This window comes from Hippocampus guttulatus, chromosome 8 (genome assembly GCF_054856545.1).
Source record: "Hippocampus guttulatus isolate MCC_2025c chromosome 8, RoL_Hgut_1.0, whole genome shotgun sequence".
In the NCBI taxonomy this organism is placed as follows: domain Eukaryota; kingdom Metazoa; phylum Chordata; class Actinopteri; order Syngnathiformes; family Syngnathidae; genus Hippocampus; species Hippocampus guttulatus.
Window position 1 is genome coordinate 12,189,455 of NC_141268.1, and position 19,513 is coordinate 12,208,967.

The 19,513-nt window shown below is 43.1% G+C and overlaps 1 protein-coding gene across 8 annotated transcripts in view; it reads left to right on the forward strand.

The window, feature by feature from the left end:
• The first annotated feature begins 429 nt into the window (after positions 1–429).
• cadpsb (Ca2+-dependent activator protein for secretion b) overlaps positions 430–19,513 on the forward strand; it is a 70,921-nt gene continuing 51,837 nt past the window's right edge. For 4 of the 8 annotated variants that reach the window (XM_086116898.1, XM_086116899.1, XM_086116900.1 and 1 more), the window contains exons 1-2: positions 433–1,020; positions 17,669–17,782. In XM_086116898.1, the coding sequence (XP_085973024.1) occupies positions 688–1,020; positions 17,669–17,782 (447 nt within the window). In that variant the 5' untranslated portion in view covers positions 433–687. Of the gene's footprint in view, positions 1,021–17,668; positions 17,783–19,513 lie in introns of all 8 variants that reach the window. The other 4 variants (XM_086116903.1, XM_086116904.1, XM_086116902.1 and 1 more) reach the window with 3 other exon arrangements.

Consider the following 19,513-nt stretch of genomic DNA (forward strand, 5'->3'; position numbering starts at 1 on the left):
GTTGCATTAGGATTCTATTTTCTGTCAGGGGATGTCAGCCAAAGAGGTTAATTTGCCTCTTCTGGTCTTTAAAAAAAAAAAAAAATTATGTCCACTCTAATGGGCCCGGAATAGGTTTCATCATTTACTGCCTCCGTGCATGCAGTGCGGCGCACTGCTCTGACTCTTAACTGGCCTGCCCGTCAAAGCATTTCCTACACGGCAGCCATTTTAGGTGTACCGCCGCTGCCTCCAGGAAGCCTAGACGAGCATCATTCTCTACTCTCCGTTCAGGACCCGGGACAAATTCGCAAAGCGCATGCAAGAGGCAAACGTGGAGGAACGTCGCCTGCTTTTATTTCATCCCCACCACCGCCTTCCATCCCCCTGGTTTAAGCCCCTCCCTCCCCTCTCGCATCCGCAGCAGGGACTGGCCAATAAAAGAGAGAAAACACGTAAGCATCGACGCGGGCTCGGCGCTAGCGGAGGATGCTCAGTGGGAAGCGGCAATCATCTCTCAGCACCGCTCGCACTGTTCACTTCCTCGCAAGCCACCGAGTGCAACCTGGGCCTCTCCACCGACCCGACCCCGACTCTCATTCATACTGCGGCCGCACTCGAGGTGAGGAGGGCGGAGGGGGGGGGGGGGGGACCTAATTGGGAAGGTCAGGCTCCTTTTAGTAGGAAGGTCATCGCCTCAAGAGGAAAATGTTGGATCCGTCGTCCAGCGAGGAGGAGTCTGACGGGATAGTGGAGGAGGAGAGCAAAGAAGTGATGGCCCCTCAGGCCGGATCCCGCATCTCCCCGAGCAGGACCAGCGAGAGCTCCGGCGGACTTGCGCCCAGCAGCGGCCGCAGCAGCGCCCGACCGACCAGCCCGAGCCCGTCGGCCGCCAGCGAAGAGAAAGACGACCTGGAGAAGCTGCAGCGCGAGGAAGAGGAGCGCAAGAAGAAGCTGCAGCTTTACGTGTTTGTCATGCGATGCATCGCCTATCCGTTCAACGCCAAGCAGCCCACAGACATGGCGAGGCGACAACAGAAGGTAACCCCCACCACCCCCACTTCTCACTCTCCTCTTCTTCCTCCTATTCCTTTTCCTCCGCCGTGCAAGGGCATCGTTAAAAAGCACATGCTGCTGATACGCCTCCTCTTTCACATCGCAGATGTTGTCATTGATGACCTACATAAGATACAGTACGGATGTGTGTTGGGGGGTGAGGGGGGGGGCGAAGGGCTATTGGGTAGCAGCAGGGAATACAGCACACCTCCGGTTTGTTTTTGGTGCAAGAAAAAAAAAATCCACAGAGCATGAGTGGGAGCATGATGATGTAGCGCTCCAGGTATAGTGGAAAGGGAGGACACATGGTGCAGAGCTATACCGACAAGAGTGTTGCACATGCACAAAGCTCCACCGTGAGGTCACTTGTGCAGCCCAGAAAGCACATTCAGTGTGCAAGGGAGCGCCAGAACCAGAAGAAAGCATTTGGAATTGATACTTGTTGCCTTCAGCAAACGTATCGTGGAAAATAGCAATGAATAAATCCCTCTTCATCAGTTTGGCCTCCCAAGGTGACTTTTAGACTCAGACCTTTTGAGCTTTTGTCTTATTAAACTTCACCACCCTCAGATGGCGAGTTATTCTACATGCATTTCAATTTCTAAATGTCTTTTAAAAATCCATATATTTGGATCGATCATTCGTGTGGTTCCAGGTTGCTGCTGTGCCTGACTCCATTCTGTTAAAAGTCACCACAGATGAACCTTGTGTCTACTTTTTTTTTTTTTACGCTGACATTCACACTAAATATGCTGAATGTAAAATCCAATATCCTGAATGAAAATGTATCAATCTGCAGGAAAAGCATTCACCTCTCCTCAGGTCTTTTCCACCCTGTAAACAACATCACAGAAATTGCAATTGTGGCTCTTTGTTTATATTTATCCCAACGTCTTCTTTTAGAAACTTTATGGTCAATATTTTACGCTGACTCATGTACAAGTGTATGTGGGAGGCTAAACCACAGTGTTTCCATTTATTATTATTATTATTTGTTGTTGTCCCATTTGACAGAGGTTACCGACAGGCTAATGCATGCTTAGTAATGCACTTTTATATCTAGCAGCGCTGGCAGCCGCAATCCTTTGGGCTGTGTTTGAGCAAATACCTGAACAAACAATCCAATGTGCAAATCAACCAGACCAGAAAGTCTGTCGACAGGCTGCACAATTTCGTTTGATCCACATTTCAATGAATGTATTATTCATGAGGAATAATAGTCCTTTTGCAAGAATGAATGGGGGATAAGACTTGCGAAGTTTCTGAAAATGTCAAAAATATGAAAGGAGAATAATTGCATGGAGCCCTGCAACAATCTCGGTATCAAAATGTAAGTCAATTATGTGGCATGCCATTGTTAAGCAGTCTTTTCAATGCAATTCGGTACTTGTCCAAAAGTAGCCGTCCTGCCTCGCATGTTCTCAAAAGCACATTCCTCACAGTGTCGTCCATGCAGCCTATTACATTAAGGCTATTATGGATTAGTCACAGAAATATGATGAAGCAATTCATTTGTAATGAAACGACTCAAAGCCAAAACAAAACATATGGAGCGGCTCCATGGTAATCTGTTATTAGAGGGTCTGGCACGCAGGCAGCAGTCAGTGATGGACTATCACAGAGAAACAGGCCGGGCTTCAAAGGACGTCAGCCCCACTGCTGCGTCTTCAGCATGCCGCCGTAACCTTGTGAAAGGGCGACGTGCACAAAAAGCGGCGAAATGGGCTTTCGATGGGCAGCGGAAAATATGTTTCCTCCTGGTAACCGAGTGGCGCCTTCCTGTAAGCTGCAGCGCGGCACTGCTGCTGTTCAAATGTCCCTATTTTATCTGGTAACGCATGCTTACGTTCAAGTCTAATTGTCTCGGGACACGCTTAAACTAATTGCACAATCTACACGAAAGGATGCTGGGAGTAAATGATTGAGGTTATTGATGGACATGGGTTAGGTTGGTGATTAATGTGATTGCGTGCCCATTATTTTACTCCTGCGGGTTAGAGTCCTCCGTTTTTCATTAACATTAGGAAGCTCAGTGGAATTGGACAATGTCTAATAATAAAAAAAAAAATCGTTCATTACTGGTCACATGAAGCATCGTAATGACTAAATCATTACATGAATGTGCTTTGCAAAGCGTATTGTTTGCAAGCACGATGATGAGTGTGGAACGGGCTTTGGTCCTATCGGACACTGTTGTGATGTCGCTAGAAATGTAACTCGTAAATGTTTCACTGAACGAGCAGGTTGCTGGAGTGAGATTCAAATCGATCGAGAACAAGACAAGAAATCATGTTTTGCGGGGGACTGCTGAGCAGTGCGTAAAACACAGTTTACAATGTAACTGTATTTATGAGTGTTGTAGGTGATGGATGACAGTGAAGGTCGAGTGATGAGTCAGGCTTCTGTTTCAATCTAGATCGCAACTATCTCAATATTGTGTGTACTGATTGCTGCAGTATTATTGAATTTTGTTGGAGGCATGAGTTTGAAATACAACATTTAAAGTCAACTTGCAGGAATGGTGATTTTGTGCATCGTCTTCAGAGCTGTTGTTGTTATTTTGCCTTTTCTTCTGTAACGCGTTATAACCCAGATTAGAGGTCAGATGTTTAGTAGGGGCTTTTGATGTGACAGTGCACGTATGAATGGATGTTATAGTACAGCATCCGACAGTAGATGACAGGCTTATAGGAGGTGTCAGAGACCACAGTGAAGGTCAATCACTCTCACATCACCAAACTTCTCTAAGCCCACACTTGTGCCCTAGTCTTCATTGCAGGTGATAAAATATCGCAGCTACCTCGACTGCCTTCCACCATATTTGTCGCATTCAAACGTACAGTGGTTCCTTACACATATATCCCAAATCATCTTTCCCCATTGATATGAATGTAAATGCCATTAATCTGTTCCAGCCTCTCAAAAAATATATATACAGTTTTTGTAATGGTTATTTTTAATAGGAAAATAGCATTCTTCACGCGCACACACACACACACACACACACACACACAAATCTTATTGTCCAGTCTCAATTCTCAATTTTTTTCCAAACATTGTTTTTGAACTGCATCTGTAATTAAACCTAACGAAACTATGACGTGCTTCAAAAATGTACTTATGTATGAAGTATTGCAAATAAGTGCTTTCTGCCACATGCGACACAAACCAAAGTGGAGCAGAAAAGGGTTGACACATCTCCGCTATGTTTGATGCAGTAAATATGCTCAGAGCTGATCGCGATCGATGAGAAATTCATCCCGATCATAATCACCATTATATAATCGCCCAAACCTACCTGCGCGTACGATTATGTCTGTCTGTCTGCATGTGTGGTGAATATGTTCAAACGGCTTTTGCTTAAAGTGTTCTAACAACACCAACGATCCCATTCCTTTCCTTTTTGTGTGTTAGCATTAAGCCAGTGGAAGACAAAGTTGTGTGGTGGTTTGAAATACAGACTCTCAGACTCATATGCTTATGAGAGTCATAGATTATAGTGCACTGTATGAATGAATACATCACAAATAATTTTCGGATTTGCTTTCCTCTGCCTAGTATGATTTGTTATTCCCGGAAGTTGGACTGACCCAATCATCTCCTAATAGAGCGCCTCTTGGCTCAGCACTTTCTAAAAGCATGCGGCCTCTCTGAGCAAGGGAGCCTCTCTGATGTGGACGTGAAGGAGAGTGAATTCAAATCAGTGCGACTTGGATGAAGGTTGCCTCTGCGCTGCTGAGCGTGGAAGAAAAGGACTTTGGAACTGCTTTCATGGCAACATTTGTCATTAGCTTGCTGTCATTAAGGCATAGTATGAGTAGTCACTTCTCATTAAGAAAAAAAAAAGAGTGGACCCGTCACATGTGTTTGTGAATTCAAACATATGCTTTCGGAAATATTTTACACACCTTGTTAAGAACTCCACTCTCATCAGCAGCCACAACAGTGGGCACACCTTGACCATTAGCTAAATCGACATAATGCCTGGCACCGTCCTCTGACAGTAGCAACCAAAAATTAAGCTTAATTACCTTTGTAAAGGTCATTTTCTTATACTGCAAATGACTTGTTTTAGAATCGCATTAGATTATGAAAGTGGACCTAATATTGCGGCTAGTTGTCAAAATAGGAAGAGACAAACAAACTGAGCCCGACGGTGTGTCTTTTGTCACATCAGATCGAGACGAGACACTTCCATGAAAGATCGTGCAGAAGTGTTTCCTTTGACTAGCCGCGTCAAAGGGAAAATTCACCAATCGTCTTTGCTGATTCATTTATCCCGTTGAAGTGATGTGATATATGAATCAAGTTAAGCGTGGCATTTCGGCGAATGGTTGAACGACAGCTAATATAGTAAAAGAGTGGAAGTAAGTGAGACGGAGGATAAAATGGCAAAACAGAAAGAGGCAATGTATAATACAATTCCATTCGCACTGATCGTGTGAGTGAAAACTGCTGCTGAAACAAAGAGAATTGCATGAAGGTGTAATAATGTTCCTTTCTGCCTGACAGTTGAGATTTTCTGGCTTTGAATCTTGACTCGGGTCAGCTTTCTCCCCCATTCCAAAAACACGCATTGTAGGATAATAAAAGAATCAAAATTGTCCATACTTTAGTTGTGAGTATTACTTGTCCAGGGTGTATTTGGCCTCTCACCCACAAGTCAACTGGGCTAGGCTTACACATGGCTAGGCCTGTCACGATAATCGACTTATCATTCGAGCGTTCAGGTTAGGGTATAAAACAAACATAAAATGAATGCGATGCTATTTTACAAATTCAAGGCAAAAGTAAAACATGTGTGTCAACTTCCGTAATCCTTGAAAAAATCTGTACCAAAATTTGAAATTGTCATGGGTAATAAATAATTGATATTTTGCAAGAACTTTTTGGTCCCTTTTTTTGACAGTAACTTCTACAAATTATTAACCTTGTCAAAACAGCCTTCTCAGGTAAGCCATACAGTAATCCCTCGTGCGATAAACGAAAACCCGCAAAGTAGCGACCAATAAACATATACAGGTAAAAAAGAAAATAAATAAATATATATACTGTATATATCTTTTTTAAGTCTGCGAGAAGCTGCAAAACAACAGCGAGTCACATAGAGCAACATATACAGTTCTGTACTCCATGTATATCAGAATCATCTTTATTGGCCAAGTATGTAGAACACACAAGGAATTTGTCCTTGTGTGTTCTACATGGACATTTTTTATTTTAATTTTAAATTTTTTTTTATGAATATGTTTGAAAAAAAAATACGCGATGCACTAAAGCCGCGATAAACAAACTGCGAAATAGCTAGGGATCACTGTAACTACAAAGTGGACACCCCAAGTTGAGATACTTTATCAACATTCAGTCGCGGTGCTTCTTTCCGTCTCCTGTCAAGCAAGTTGTTCGCCGCCAACTTGTTCGCTTGCTGTGTGAGGCGAGACTCACACACACAAACCCAGAGACATGTGGCGCTACGCTAACAGGGTTGAAGCGGTGAGTTTTAGCGTACCCGAAGCTTCGTTTTCCGACAGCTGTAGTTGTACAATCACAGAAAGTTGAAAGGCATAAATGGAAGTTAGTTCCCTAGCCACATGCCACGGCAGCGTGGGAACATATTGCATTCAAGACAGATGAACGCAGAGTGCCTGCCGACATCAATGAACCGCTATTTCGCGTTTGTACGATGAAAGTTGCAACGCAACAAACCTCAAAGTTCCTTGAAAACAATCATGCAAACCGGTTTCTTCAGATGGGAACAAAAAAAAAACATGGCAGGGCATGGAGGGCCGTCAATTTGCCAGCAACATTTAGAAAGCCTCACGGCAGGGATGGCGATGCACCGGGGCTCGAGGGGGCTGGAGCCACGTCAAAAAAATTCGTAGCCCCACTTTAGCCCCCTAGCATTTTATTTGATGTTCTAAAATATATTTAGGACTTATTTTCTCATCCCCTATTTATTGGTCAAGCCGCCCTTTAGCCCTGGGAGAGAATCCTGGAACTGCCCCTGCTTCACAGATAGCACTACTTTTTTTTTTTTTAAGCAAAAGAGAGAGAACCATTTCAAGAAATGCTGCAGACTTTTGACAGGCAGTTCAAATTGCCTCAAAAAAGTTACATTTCCCAAACAGCCATTGCAGCCATGTACTACCAAGTAAAAGAGGACATTCCGAAGGCGATAAGACATCTCATTTTGTTCTGCCACGACAGATGTGTGGTGTATGTGTTATGCTAAGATTTGTTAAAGTGCAGTTTTTTTTAAAGAGCCAAAGTCTGTTTCATTCATATTTTTTGTAGACCTAAATATATTTTATGACTCTACATGACAGTGCTAATGTTCAAAACTCTTGACAATCAAAAGTTAATTGCTCTTAAAAAGGCTGCATTTGAAATATCATGCTCTAATATCATTACATCAGTGGAATGAAAAAAACACCATCTGTAAAATACATCATCTTAAAAAAAAGTGTTATTGTGACAAGTCTACGTGTGGCCCTAAGGGAGATAAGCAGAAAAAAAAATCAATGAATGTAAGGCTCCTACAAATGCAATATTTATTTTCTTTTTAGAATTATAAATTATATCGGGACGGCTAAGCACTTTATATTCAGAACTAGAATATTTGTCAAACGATGTAAGCGCCATGGAGTGACCACAATGCACAACACTCCATTTTGATATACTCCTGGAAAAAAAATGTCAGTTCCAATGCAACACCCGACCACAAAAATGTTTTATTTTGTTTTTTAAATGTCACCCCCCCCACACACACACCCGTACTCCTCATACAGCGTTTATGATAAGCGATTCTTACATTGTATGACTACAATAAGAATGTTATATTAAAAAAATGGTGGGGAGTTCATTATGCTGACAATTTGGCTCTGTAACAAACTAATTCAACTTCTTACCAGGTTCAACTGCAATTGCATTGTATTGTTTCTTGCATAAAAACGTTCTCACTAGTTGTTTGAAGAAAAAAATATTTTCTCATTCAGGCACTTTTATTACTCTTCAGAGAAAAAAGTTAGCAAGATTACATTTGAACATGTAGATGGGCCTCCTGGGGCGTCATGGTGGTTGACTGGTTAGCACATCGGCTTCACAGTGCACAAGTGCAGGGTTCAATTCTGGCTCCGGCCTTCGTGTTTGGAGGTTACGTGTTTCCCCATGCCCGCGTGGGTTTTCTCCGGGTACTCCTGTTTCCTCCCACATTCCGAAAACATGCATGGCAGGTTGATACAACACTAAATTGTCTGTAGGTCTGAGTGTGAGCGCGGATGGTAGTTTGTCTATGTGAGCCCTGCGATTGGCTGGCAACCGGTTCAGGGTGTCCCCGCCTACTGCCTGAAGAACGCTGGGATAGGCTCCAGCATGCCCGCGACCCTTGTGAGGATAAGCGGATTAGAAAATGGATGGATGGAAGGATGGATGGGGCTCCTAAAGAGTCACATGAGAGAGCGAGTCAGTAAAAGGGAGCTCATGTGGAATGATTTGCATTATTAGGTAAGAGCTTTAAATTGAGTTCTGTCTGCAAAGGGGCATCCTTTGACAATAAAAGAGGCTTTGCAGTCAAGGTCAAAAGTGGGTTTGGAATGATTTAGCATCATTAGTGAATAGTGACGGATTGTTCATCTGCGCTTGGATGTGTTTGAGGAAGAGTGTAAGCCTAAACAGCAAAAGTTAATCCTTGACCTCCAGTTTGTGCTCATCATCATACTTTACAAATATTTTGCTTCCAACTCTGCCAGCGGTAGATGAACTTTTGCCTCCATGATTCAGGTGATAAAACAGCAGTAGCTGATGAATTGAACACACCGGGACACTGTTGTTAGTCGAAAAAAAGCAATCGAAATGAAAATGTTGCCCCGGGGAGCTTTTGCAGGACAATTTAGGATTTGGAGTTTCTCTTTTCATCCCTCACACAACCTGCAAGTGCATCTGGGCGCCGGCTCGAATGCAGCATCTCACATTCTGACGTTCGCTCTGCACTGGTTGATTTCTATTTCCGTTGCGCACGTGTTAATTAAACCTTTATGTCCCAGCAGAGCCCACGTGTTCCTGAATGTTAGACGTCGACTGCAATGGTCCCCCCCCCCCCCCCCCCCTTGCCCAACCTCGACACGCTGACGAGAATAAAACCGTTTCATGATTGAGCAAATCCACAAAGCTTAAAAGGACCTTCAGGTTAGTTAGTATGTCCGTCCTGACCGATTAATCCGCGCTCTCCTGTCAATCTTCCTCTAGAAAATGTGACTGTATCCAAAACCTAATCCCGTGTTCTTAGTATAGAACATAAACAAGAAATGGAAACCATGCTGTTTACTGCACTGTGATGAATGGATGATGCCATGGCAACATGCCGCTTGAAATGTACAATGTGTCGCGTGTGTTGTACAAGACCACCACAAGTACTTCTTACTTGGCTCTCGACGAAGGCGGATGCTTTTGCTTTCTGCTCCTGTCCCCCACCCCCACCCTTCCCTGCTCGCCACTCAGTCCATGTGCTGTCTTTGTCTGACTTTTCCTAGCCTCCTGTCGTATTTTCATCCTAAAAACAAACATGGAATTGGTTGGCTGGTCTCTCGATGACATCGACAACATTTTCTCGATGAGAAGAGCAGGCAGTGGGGAGCCTACTTGCCCCTCGGGGACTTTTGCTGCTGGGTACACCCTAGATCCTTGGAGGAAGTGGAGAATGGTGTGCCTGTCAACACTGTCCGTTGAGGACGTGGATGACATCTACATTTTCGGCCTTCCGATAACAGGTATGCTGCTGTTTGGTGTTAGCAGTTTCCTGATCTATCGCAAAATTCAACCGACGGGAGCGGCTCTATTGGAAGTGAAGAGGCTGCCGGTCTAAGGATGGCATAACGTGGATGTCCAACACTCAGACTCAGACTGTGCTCAACCACAAACTGTTGCGGTTTTGGAGCGTCTCTGCAAGATGGTCAAGAACTTGGAGAAACTGGAATCCGTGCTCAAATATTGACTGAAATCACGGATTTGGCTGATCGACGCCACTAAAGAGACATAAGCCACGGACTCAAGGCTGTCTTAAATTCTTGGGCAGCCTCCTACCAAAACAACATCTGCTATCTCGACCTTCCCCTGATGAAAGTATGCACGGAAGCTAGTCCCCCACCATCACCCCCTCCCTCATACATTCCCTTGTTTCACCGTCTTCACTGTTGTAAATGTCATATGCTTGTGCAGGAGTTTTTTGCCTCACTCAAATTATCCTCAAAATTAGGGTAGTTCGAGCGTGTTTTTTTTTCTCCCCCTCTCCCTCCCTTGTGGTTTCTTTCTGACTTTCGGGTTGAGTGAACGCTGGTGCGTTTTGGCTGCCGCTGCTCAACCCGTATTGTTTTGTGTTTTTTGTTATTGTAAAGTGTCCTTGGGTGTATTGAAAGGCGCTTATAAATAAAATGTATTATTATTATTATTATTTCGCATACTCACTTTGGACAAATACAGTAGCCACATTGTCTTGTGAATTGAAAGGCAGACGGGTTCATAAGAAGGCTTACGGCTTCGGAGTTCCATATGCATGACACGGATACAAATTGTTGTTGGTGTCCGTGTGCCCTGCGATTGGCTGGCAACCGGTTCAGGGTGTCCCTCGCCTACTGCCCGAAAATAGCTGAGATAGGCTCCAGCACCCCCCCGCGACCCTTGTGAGGATAACGCGGATCGGAAAATGGATGGATGGATGAAATGTTTGGGAAGTGCGTTTAGTTCAGAATCTGCATAAAGCCAATTTTTTTTTTCTGGATTTCCAACTCGTTTCTATGAACTTTTATGGAAAGTTTTTCTCGAACGCGCATGCATCTTCCACTCACATACAGAAGTGGGTGTCTGCAAAGTAATTGAGTGCTGATCCTAATAAGGATCGGTCTTGGTTGAAGTCTGCTCTTGACTCGAAGGCATTCGAGCAACTATGTGGCATGCAAATTATAAGATATGAAACTCATCATTTATCTGCAACCTGAATTCTTTATGAATTCCATTTTTTCACTTCTGATTCTCAGTAAAACTGTTAAAAAGGGGCACGACTGCAATTGTCACACGGCAATAAAAGAAACTGAGTGCGTAAACAAGATGTTTGTACTGATAATTTATCCATGACATAAATGTGCAAAATCAACGTGCGATTATGAAGGGCGCCAGAGAAGTGGCCTTCCTTCCCGCGTGAAATGATCTTTTGTCTTACTGCAGTAATTGCTTTGATAAAATTAAGTCTTCTGATGAATGTGTGAGAACGTGCGTCATTCTTTTGTGGATTTTGTCTCAAGCTGGAATCATCTTTGCAACTGCTGCCTTCCCTTTCCTCGTCATAAATGTCATGTCAGAATAAGATTGTTTTTGTACTTTGCGATGACGCTAATCTATTCCGAGCGGCGAGATATTTACCCGGGTTATGTGATGTGAAACGTTACTTTTTTTTTAAAAGGCAGAGAATCATGACTGCAGTCAGTGTTCACACCTAACTGCCAGGCTTCTGACAAAAAAAAAAAAACATGAGTTGGAATGTGATTGGTTAATTCTGCACATAGCCCCATCCGGGTTTATAAGGGGGTGTGCATATTTTTGCAATCCCATTATCTCAATTTATTGTACATGTTAAAGGTCACTTTACAGGTTGAAAAAAATGATGTGTCCGTCTCAGTCCATCCCATTTTTTTCTATCACAAGCCTGGCATTTGAATAAATCTTCAAATTGTCCAACCCAGTTTTATTTTATTTTTTTAAATGATGCTTTTATAAGACCTTCATTAGGTAACATAGCTAAGGGATGTCAGACGTTAACAAACACCCAATGCGGGGATGTAATATACCGTAAATATTTTAAATCATAAAGTCATCTGCAACCTCTTGATGTTCTTCCCCCAGACAGTTTTGATAGCTCCATTTTGCCACGACCTTTTCAAAGTGCCCTGCCGATCTCAGTCTGGAAACCATGGGAAGTTCATATGTCCATGTCATTTATGTCATAGTTGTGTAAGGGTTCATTTTCTGCTCGCTAACTGCATGACTGAAGACCGGGGCCGAGCAGGATTGGTGCTGTGAGGGAGTGGGTGGTGTGATAATGGATGTCTGTGACGAGAAACGGCTTAGCTGGTGGTGAACATCGTGTTCTCTTGTGAGCTTCGGCGGCACCACAACTTGTAGTATGCAGTGGAGGATGCGGACACGCGACCTGCTTGCTGTGTGTCTGCAGAGCACACACCTGGCTGTTTGCTGACCCCGACGAGTGCCGTTTACTCACACAATGCTGCATTTGTGTGTCTTTTGCTGCAAATGAATGTGAACGCGTCTGCCCATTGGGGAAGAATAGCCTGAGCACCTGTCTTTGCGTTTCTGTAGTTCTGTGACCAGAATGGCTTCATGGCAGTGGGTTTGCTGTATTTGACTTTGTGCAGCTGTCATGTACTCGCGCTGTTTGCTCTCATGCCTCGCGTGGATCGTGACTGATGCGCTTTGTGTTGAAAACCCAGAAAGGAATCAAAGCCAGCTGGACTGTGAGAAATAATGTAGATTCAGAAATGTTATCCAAACTCTCTTCTGTTTTAGAGTTCTTTTGAAATGTTATACTTTTCAGTCCGAACAAAGCTTCACTCAAGTTGGACTGCAGTATGTAGTCTCAAAGCCGCTAGCAAGATCTGAACGTAGTTTCGCTTCACCCTCACAAACGCCCACCTAGCCACACCCCCCTCGCATCTTTGCCCAAAGAACCGCCCCCAGGCACGCGACATTGCAAACATTACTTCACGATGGAGTACCGCCGAACACGAAATGCTTCCGGTTTGATGTTTTTGGGGTAAACACTGAAAACATGAGCAAAGTGATCAATTTACCTGATGACCAGATGAGAATGGTCACAGAGGTGTTTGCGGTCACCTTTAAAATGTCTTTTCTTTTTCAACACAACACAGCAAACTCTTCTTTTGATTTACCTTTGTGAGTGCAAACTTTTCAATACAACTCTTGTTTTCAATATCATTCAGCCATATCGAACGTTGTGGTGCATAATTAATCTCGCTGTGGATATTGACTTTTATCTCCAGGGTATATTATGAGGCAATAGTTTGAGATGAAGTTGGTTGTGTATCATTTATCGAGTTTTCTAGAAAGCTTTATGGTTGTATTTCCCGCCCAGCTATCTTAATTTATTTTATTGTCAAATTAAATTTGCACCTACTTCTGTGAAACACCACACAAATAAATGAAACTTGACGGACAGACTATGCAGCCTCTTAATTTAGGAAAACACCGTCAACTTTCAATGCGATGTAACTTCAAGTGGAAGCTACTATAAGTATAATTCAACACATGACAACACCCGGGCTGGGTTATACGCTTTAGTCATTTAGAGAATTTATCTACCCGTTCAAAGCGGTGCAAGGACAACTATGTCATGCACAATATAAAAAATAAATTGATAAGCACCTAGGGTTGGATTAAGGCGCACGGGACGGTGCACCGTTCAATTTAATTTGCTTTTGCATCCAATTTAAAAAAAAATTAAATAAAAATCAGATGCAGATGTCACATAGAATAAGCACCACCTTCGGCTGCTTACCCTTCCGCTTAAGGGATGGCGTGAAATTTCACGGACATACACTATCCACTGTACCTGCGGATAATTTAATTCAAATGTGACTAAATGTTCAAAATAGGTCATGGTGACTCACGTAGTCATAAACAGCATCTGGGCGAAGACATCCAGTCGAGTAATAAAGTTTCCATGCATAATGCCCTTGCCTGGCTTCTCTATTGATACTCGGGGGGTGATTAATGTTTACTTCACTGCTGCAAATGAATCATTGCGCCCTGCCTGCTGCAATCTTGATAACAGCCATAGAGAGAGAATCAATATGCGCCAAGTCGGGAAAATATGTCTTGGGAATGTGGAATCAGATGAAAACGTAGGCGCTTTCCCTCGCTCATCAATATGGTCACTAATCAGTGCAGCTCCCCAATCGGCAGTCTCTCGCTTTTGTACAGGCGATGTTTGATCATGTTGCTACAGAGATTAATAGTCTGTCAACGGCCAAATCACAAAAGGGCCAAATCTAATGATTACATTAAAAAAAAAGTTCCATATTTTAAGGATTTATTTTGTCATTTACACCGCCCGCGGAGAAAGTCAAAGCAACTAACCACTTTGGCTGACGACTCTTTTGACTTATATTAGGTCGCTTTGGGAATTGTTTTGCACAAAAATGTTTACCTTATTTTGGAAGCCAACAATCATTAACCAGCAACCTGCTGCCTCACCCAGCTAAGAGCAACATTTCTCATACATTGAGGCCTTTAAAACGGTGGAGAATGGCAGTTATTCTGCCAGTTGCCGTATTTACGGTTCAACCCAGCCAAATAACGTTTTGGAACCCTAACTGTAATCTAATCTGGTTAGTGATTGCACCGCAGTGTGTGTTGTTGGCATAACATTACCTTCATCATACTTTAATATGAATATGAAAAATAACTGTAGTCGCGGCACACCGTGTGAATTTACAGTGAATATTAACTGGGGTCCGATCGATTAATCAGCCGATATTGGCTCTTTTAAATTGGGCAAAAAACGTTTTTTCCTCCCAATTTTAGCCTTTTAAAATTTTTCATTTGTTAATTTTATTTGAATACCGGATTTTCCGCACTAAAAGGCGTACCTAAAAACCTTCCATTTTCTTACAAGCTCACAGCTCGCCTTAAAATCCGTTGCGCCTTGTCTATGGTTATAACGGTAATATTTTGACCCCAAAATGGCTCCTTGCTCCAGACATGCTGACTACGCAGAGTTCAAACTTAATACGATCGGTTACGCAGTTAAACACGGAAATAGAGAGTTCAATGTTAACGAGTCAATGTTATAACTTGCTGTTGGATAAGTGAACTGTGTCACTGCTTTATTAAATCAGTTTTACTGACATCTGATCGTTCTGTGGGTACCTTCTTGAGTGCAGCTCCATCTAGTGGATGCATTGTAGATTGCATCTTATAATGCGGTGCGCCCAATGTATGAAAAAAATTGAACAAAATAGGCCATTCATTGAAGCTGTGCCTAATCCAGCGTACCTTTTAGTGTGGAAAATACGGTGTATTTTATTTACCTCCAAATGAAACCATAACTAGCCTTCTTAGTGTAACTCACCAGTCGTGAGTGACCATCTTGCTTTTGATGAAATACTTACCTGTGATTGACTGGCGGGTGTCCCTCTCGCCCGTTAGCTGGGCGACAGGCTTCAGCTCACTCGTGACAATAATGAGAATGATCCAGAAAATGAATGGATGGAGTTGTTAGTATTATGGCAGTGTCTCAAAAAAATCCATCCTATGATTAGCTTTGCTGCTGATAGATTATGGGTTATCCTCATTTTATTTATTTATTTATTTATTTATTTTTTTAAACCAGACCGGTTGGTGGGTGGTGACAGGCACGCAGATGTTATCGAGATTGCCTCACAGGCACATGATATGGAATGCTTTTCCATATTCCTCCCACACCAAAGTCTGTCACTTGCTAACACATGCACATATATATATATATAAACACATACACACACACGCACACACGCACACATATAGTACCGGCTAGTTCTTGTGCTTGTATGGTATACACAACAGCTTGAAGTGTAGACGACATTTGTCACAGGGAGATGGTCGCTCGATTGACTTTTAGGTCACCGACTCTATTAAGACGTGTGAAATCAATTCAAGGACATTTTGACTTGAATGAGGTCAAACAAAGGGGAGAAGAGATCAGAGGCGCATATTATTTTAATTAGGTTCTTTATGCGCCTATAAAATATCTCAACATTGAAGCTAAAGTGAAGTGCCTGCATTCATTTGAGCACTCTTTAAATAATATTATTTTAGCAAGTGAATTATGTAGTCGGCGGCCCGGTGGTCGACGGGTTAGCGCGTTTCCTCCCATGTTCCAAAAACAATGCATGGCAGGTTCCCGGAACACTCAAATTGTCCCGAGGTGTGAATGCGATTGGCTGGCACGCAGTTTATGGTGTGTCCCACCTACTACCCGAAGACAGCTGCGATAGGCTCCAGCACGCGCCACAACCCTTGTGAGGATAAGCGGATCAGAAAATGGATGGATGGATGAATTATGGAGCACGTTGCTAATGTCCAATATGCAAACATTTTTTCCCAACATTTATCGAATCAAGGCGCATGTTTTACATGAGAAAAACAATACACCAGACACGAAATAATAATGTCTCGAAAGTATATATCTGAAATTTTCTGAAATCTTCTGTGAATTGCCACAGGTGGATAAACAGTTTAATTCAGGGGTCACCAGCCTGAAAGTGAGAGCTACTTCTCTGGGACTGATAATGCGAAAGGTCTACAACTCAACTCAACTCAACTGTATTTATAGACGTTTGATACATACTTAATGACTTACTTAATGAATTACATTGTCCCATCACCCGTGAGCTATTTTTAATGTCATGTGGTCCTTGGTTGCGACCTGGTGCCTGCGAGTACCTTGCACGTCGGTGACCTCTGAGTTAATTGTACCTTCTGCCATCTAGAGGAAGAGTGTTGAATTGTTCTCATGCCATTATATCACATTGCTGGCATATAGAGAGAATGCATACTGGGAATCATTTTTGGACCAATTAAGTGAGATTCCCATTTTCCATGGCAATTCTGATGATCTGTCATCCAAAACTGTCTGGTTCCTGAAATAACCTCCTGACATAAATTTGTCTGCTGCTACAAGTTAAAAAAAAATTCACAGGGCTCTTGCGAAGTTTGGTCAAACTTTAAGAAAGAATATCATTTCCAGACCCTACAAAGACAACTTGTTTGTGCAACAGAGTTTAGTAAAGATGAATCGATACCACTAAGGTTCTATTTCAGTGTTATCAGTGTACCGCGTTCTTGTTTCCGGACGGTGACCTACAATATCCATTGAAGCAACTCTCAGCTCAAGGAGGTGTTAAGGTGGGGGGCGGGGGGGGGGGGCATGGGTGGGATCAGAGTGGAAGAAGTGTGCAACATTTAGAGTTTTATTCATGAGGAATGATATAAAAGAAAAAGAAAAGAAAAAAAACGATTTTAAGATTGACTGCTGGTGAGTGTGGCTGCGCTGCTGCAGGCTTTACATCACAGCAGAGGCGGCAAAGGCGAAGCAGAGCCGTAAACCAAAGCTCTCGATATAACACTCAATCTTTCCTCCCGCTTGCACCTGAGGTCATGACCTCCGCCTGGTGCCTGAAAGAAGGAGATTGCGAATCCAATCAACCAAGACGGGCTGTTTTGCTATCTGTCCGGGTGATGTCTTTTGGATGCAGAGAGATTTGGTAGCGTGTCATTGAGCTTTTTCTACTTTCTGCCGGGAGCTGCCTCTTGGTGTATTTTGTGGGCACACAATAGCTCCTGTCTTGAAAGCTGCAGACTGGCAGAGCTTGTCAAGCCAAATGTGGATGATGTTTGGTGGATTCCATCTCCCAGCTGGCCTGGGAGTGCCGAGCCAAGTTCTGGTCTGACAGGAACATGTAAAAAGTTGCCGGATAGCATTGTTTCAGCTAATGTGCACCAATTTGGATAGTGTTGTTTAATCTCGCCTTAAAGCCGCCTTGTCCTTTGTGTATCCTTGCCCCAACAGATAATGAAGCAGCAGCTTCAGCAGACCAAGGATCGCTTCCAGGCCTTCCTGAACGGCGACACGCAAATTGTGGCCGATGAAGCCTTCATCAACGCCGTGCAGAGCTACTATGAGGTACCAGCACACCATCATCACAGCAGCGCACGCTCAATCACAGCCATTTTTTGTCCCCCGCAGAGCAGAGACTGGGTGACTTTCTGAATTCATCACTGACTCAATGCATGTCCACATACTGTATATTTCTACTGATTGTGGAAGTGCAAAAAAATGTGGCTGGCTTCAGCAATTTCGCCTGTCAATGAGTCGAGCCGCGTGGTTTTTGGGCGATAAATCCAAGCACCCCCACCCCACGCAAAACTGTTCCCGTTTCCATGTCAAAATGCTGAAATCTACGCAGCTGAGTGACAAAATGGTGGCTGAGGTTTCTCACTGTGCAGATTATGAGTCAGACCATGTGGCTGACACAGCCGTCTTTCCAAGCCTGACCCTCTTCAATCCACATAATGAAGCAAGCCATTATATTTACCGTGCATGCTGGAGACATGACAGATCGCGGATATTAAAGGTCAATTCTTTAATGGAACCCCCCTCTCCCAAAAAAACACCAAAAAACAAGCAAAGGCATAATACAAAAACTGCTGATAACTCTTTTGACAGTCTGTAGATAGCCATAGAGGTTAATTATAGCTTCACCTCCATGTGAAGGACGGACATAATGTGCTACACTGTATGTTCATGTAAATAAGGGTGAGGGATAGATAGATAGCTTACATACTGTACGTGCATATATACATGCATGAACAGGTGAAAAAAACAAGCTGGTAAATCAGTGTCTTCCTTAAGTGTGATCCAGCCAATCATGGTACCGATATGAACACAAAGAGGGAAGATTGTTGCTGTGGGTTAAGTCGACAATTTACACAAGGCGATCCCAGCGCAAGATACACGTTCCCAATCAAATCAAATGAAAATGTTGCGCCAAAACGAAGACATGACAACTTTTGATGAAGAGGAGAGATTTACCAAGCAAAGGTACAGAAAAGGTTGTGCCGTTTACACTGTGCATTGAGTTTGTGATTAGATCTTACGACTGTTTGCTGTTGCATGAAACACCGCCCCCCCCCCCATTCAAATGCCTGCTTTTTTGTGATATTGATAAAAATATATATACCAAGAGAAATCATATATTTTTTTCCCACCATTAATCAATCCCATCTATTTTCACTGGAGCGAGCCCCTCAATCCCAGTGTTTTACTGGATTTTGACTGATCTTGCAAGGCCCATAGAATATTTGGTTCTAATGCTATATAAACATGGAGCCTACCAAAGTAAAGTTTGGACTCTCTCCTTTCAGCAGAAAAAAATGTGTTTCTATTTTTTTCCATTCTTCAGCAATCGGCATGACAAAATGGCAAAGTTTCATGAAAATGGCGATTCCTGGGCAAAAACCGGAGAAAAAGGGCTTTTTGGAAAAGCATGCATTTCAATCACGCGAGGCACCACTGCCACCTACTGGTCGCTTTTTACACGATTTGCAAGGCAAACGGCTTGTTCTGCAGTTGTGAGGTCTTTTAAAATGGTGCTAACCTTATTCCGCCGCGCGAGAGAGGCAAAAAGATTACCAACATGCTGTCATGATGATTCAGCACCGTTCGGCACCTTTACAAAATATGACTGCCGTAAAAAGACTGAATTTTTCATGACGTTTTTTTGCATTGGAGCGTAATGGACTGTGCGGGTGCACTCACTCACGGACTGCTACCACGTCCCAAAAAAAAAAAAAGGATATGTAGTACAATCATCATATGTTACGTTGCTCAAGAGCGTTTTTTTTTTCCCCCCAT